This window comes from Bison bison, unplaced genomic scaffold (assembly GCF_000754665.1).
Source record: "Bison bison bison isolate TAMUID 2011002044 unplaced genomic scaffold, Bison_UMD1.0 scf7180017833849, whole genome shotgun sequence".
NCBI lineage: Eukaryota > Metazoa > Chordata > Mammalia > Artiodactyla > Bovidae > Bison > Bison bison.
This window is the reverse complement of record NW_011472257.1, coordinates 1-1,090: the sequence shown is the minus strand read 5'-3', so window position 1 is coordinate 1,090 and position 1,090 is coordinate 1. Positions and strand designations below refer to the sequence as shown.

Here is a 1,090-nt window from a genome sequence, read left to right as displayed (position 1 = left end):
CAAGGGCCACCTTGCATGTAGCATGGAAGGCGGAGGGATGTTGTTGGGCACAGATGCCAACGGTCTGGGGGCCCCTCCTCCCTTCTCACCCTGTTTCTGCTGTTCCCACCCTCAGTGCCTGGTGGGGAGTTGGGGGCATAGAGACCAGCCCCCAGGACCTTGCTGCTTGCAGAAGGCCCAGGAGTGGCTCAGTAGCATCGCCAGTCTGGGGAGTGGGGCACTGGGCGAGTGGATGGCCCTTGCAGACTGTCCTCGCAGAGGACTCGGAAGGCCGGCCCCCGAGCACCTGGAGAGTGAGTGGATGGCTTGAGGGGCAGGAGTCCTGCCTCTACCGCAGGTCAGGAATGCACTGAGTCCAGCCAACGCTGCCGGGGCCCAGCAGGTCCTCCTCCAGGCCAGGGAAGCTGATGTCCAGCAGGATTTTGCTGAGGCTGTCATTCATCATGTCCAGGATCAGGCCCTCGGTCAGAGAGCGGTTGGCCGAGAGGCCGGCCACCTGCGGCTCGGGGGAACCCGGCTTGGGGACCTCCATGTCGGAGGACAGGCAGCTGCCGAAGGGGTCAGTGGCGAGGTCAAAGGGTTCGGAATTGAGGAGCTCTCGGGGGGACTCAAAGAGGGGGACGCTTTTCAGAGGGGTGGCACTGAGATCTGCGAGCTCCAGGGAGTCCAGCAGGAGGCCAAAGGCACCCTGGGGGGCTCGTACAGGGCTGAAGTCGAGCCCCCCGACTTTGGCTGGGGGTGTGAGCCTCCAGGACTCAGGGGTCGTGGGGAGGGCAGATTTGCTGGGGGTGGAGGAGGTGGGCAGCATCCCCTTAATGGGTGTCTTAAAGGGGCCTCCGTCTTCTGGCGGGGAGCCGAGCTGGCAGGTAGGCTGTGGGGGCCCTGCCAGGGCTGGCTGGGGAGCCCCCAGGCCCTCAGAGAGGAGCAGCTTGGGCTGGTCCAGGTGGGGCAGCACGAGGTGCTGTTTCCTCCGAAACTGGCTCATCTCCCGCCCCTCCCTGCATTTGATCACCAGCAGGTCGGAGACACGGCAGGGGGGGGACCTGGACCCAGTGCTGGAGGACTTCTTGGGCCTGGGGGTTGGGGAGCA

At 65.1% G+C, this 1,090-nt stretch overlaps 1 protein-coding gene across 1 annotated transcript; it reads right to left on the bottom strand.

Annotated features, from left to right (window-relative positions):
* Positions 1 to 328: 328 nt before the first annotated feature.
* On the bottom strand, positions 329 to 1,084 carry LOC104983193 (forkhead box protein M1-like; the record flags this gene model as incomplete). The annotated part of the gene is made up of 1 exon (XM_010832652.1): positions 329 to 1,084. A coding segment is annotated over one exon (756 nt), but the record flags the coding sequence as incomplete, so codon positions are not given.
* Positions 1,085 to 1,090: the final 6 nt, after the last annotated feature.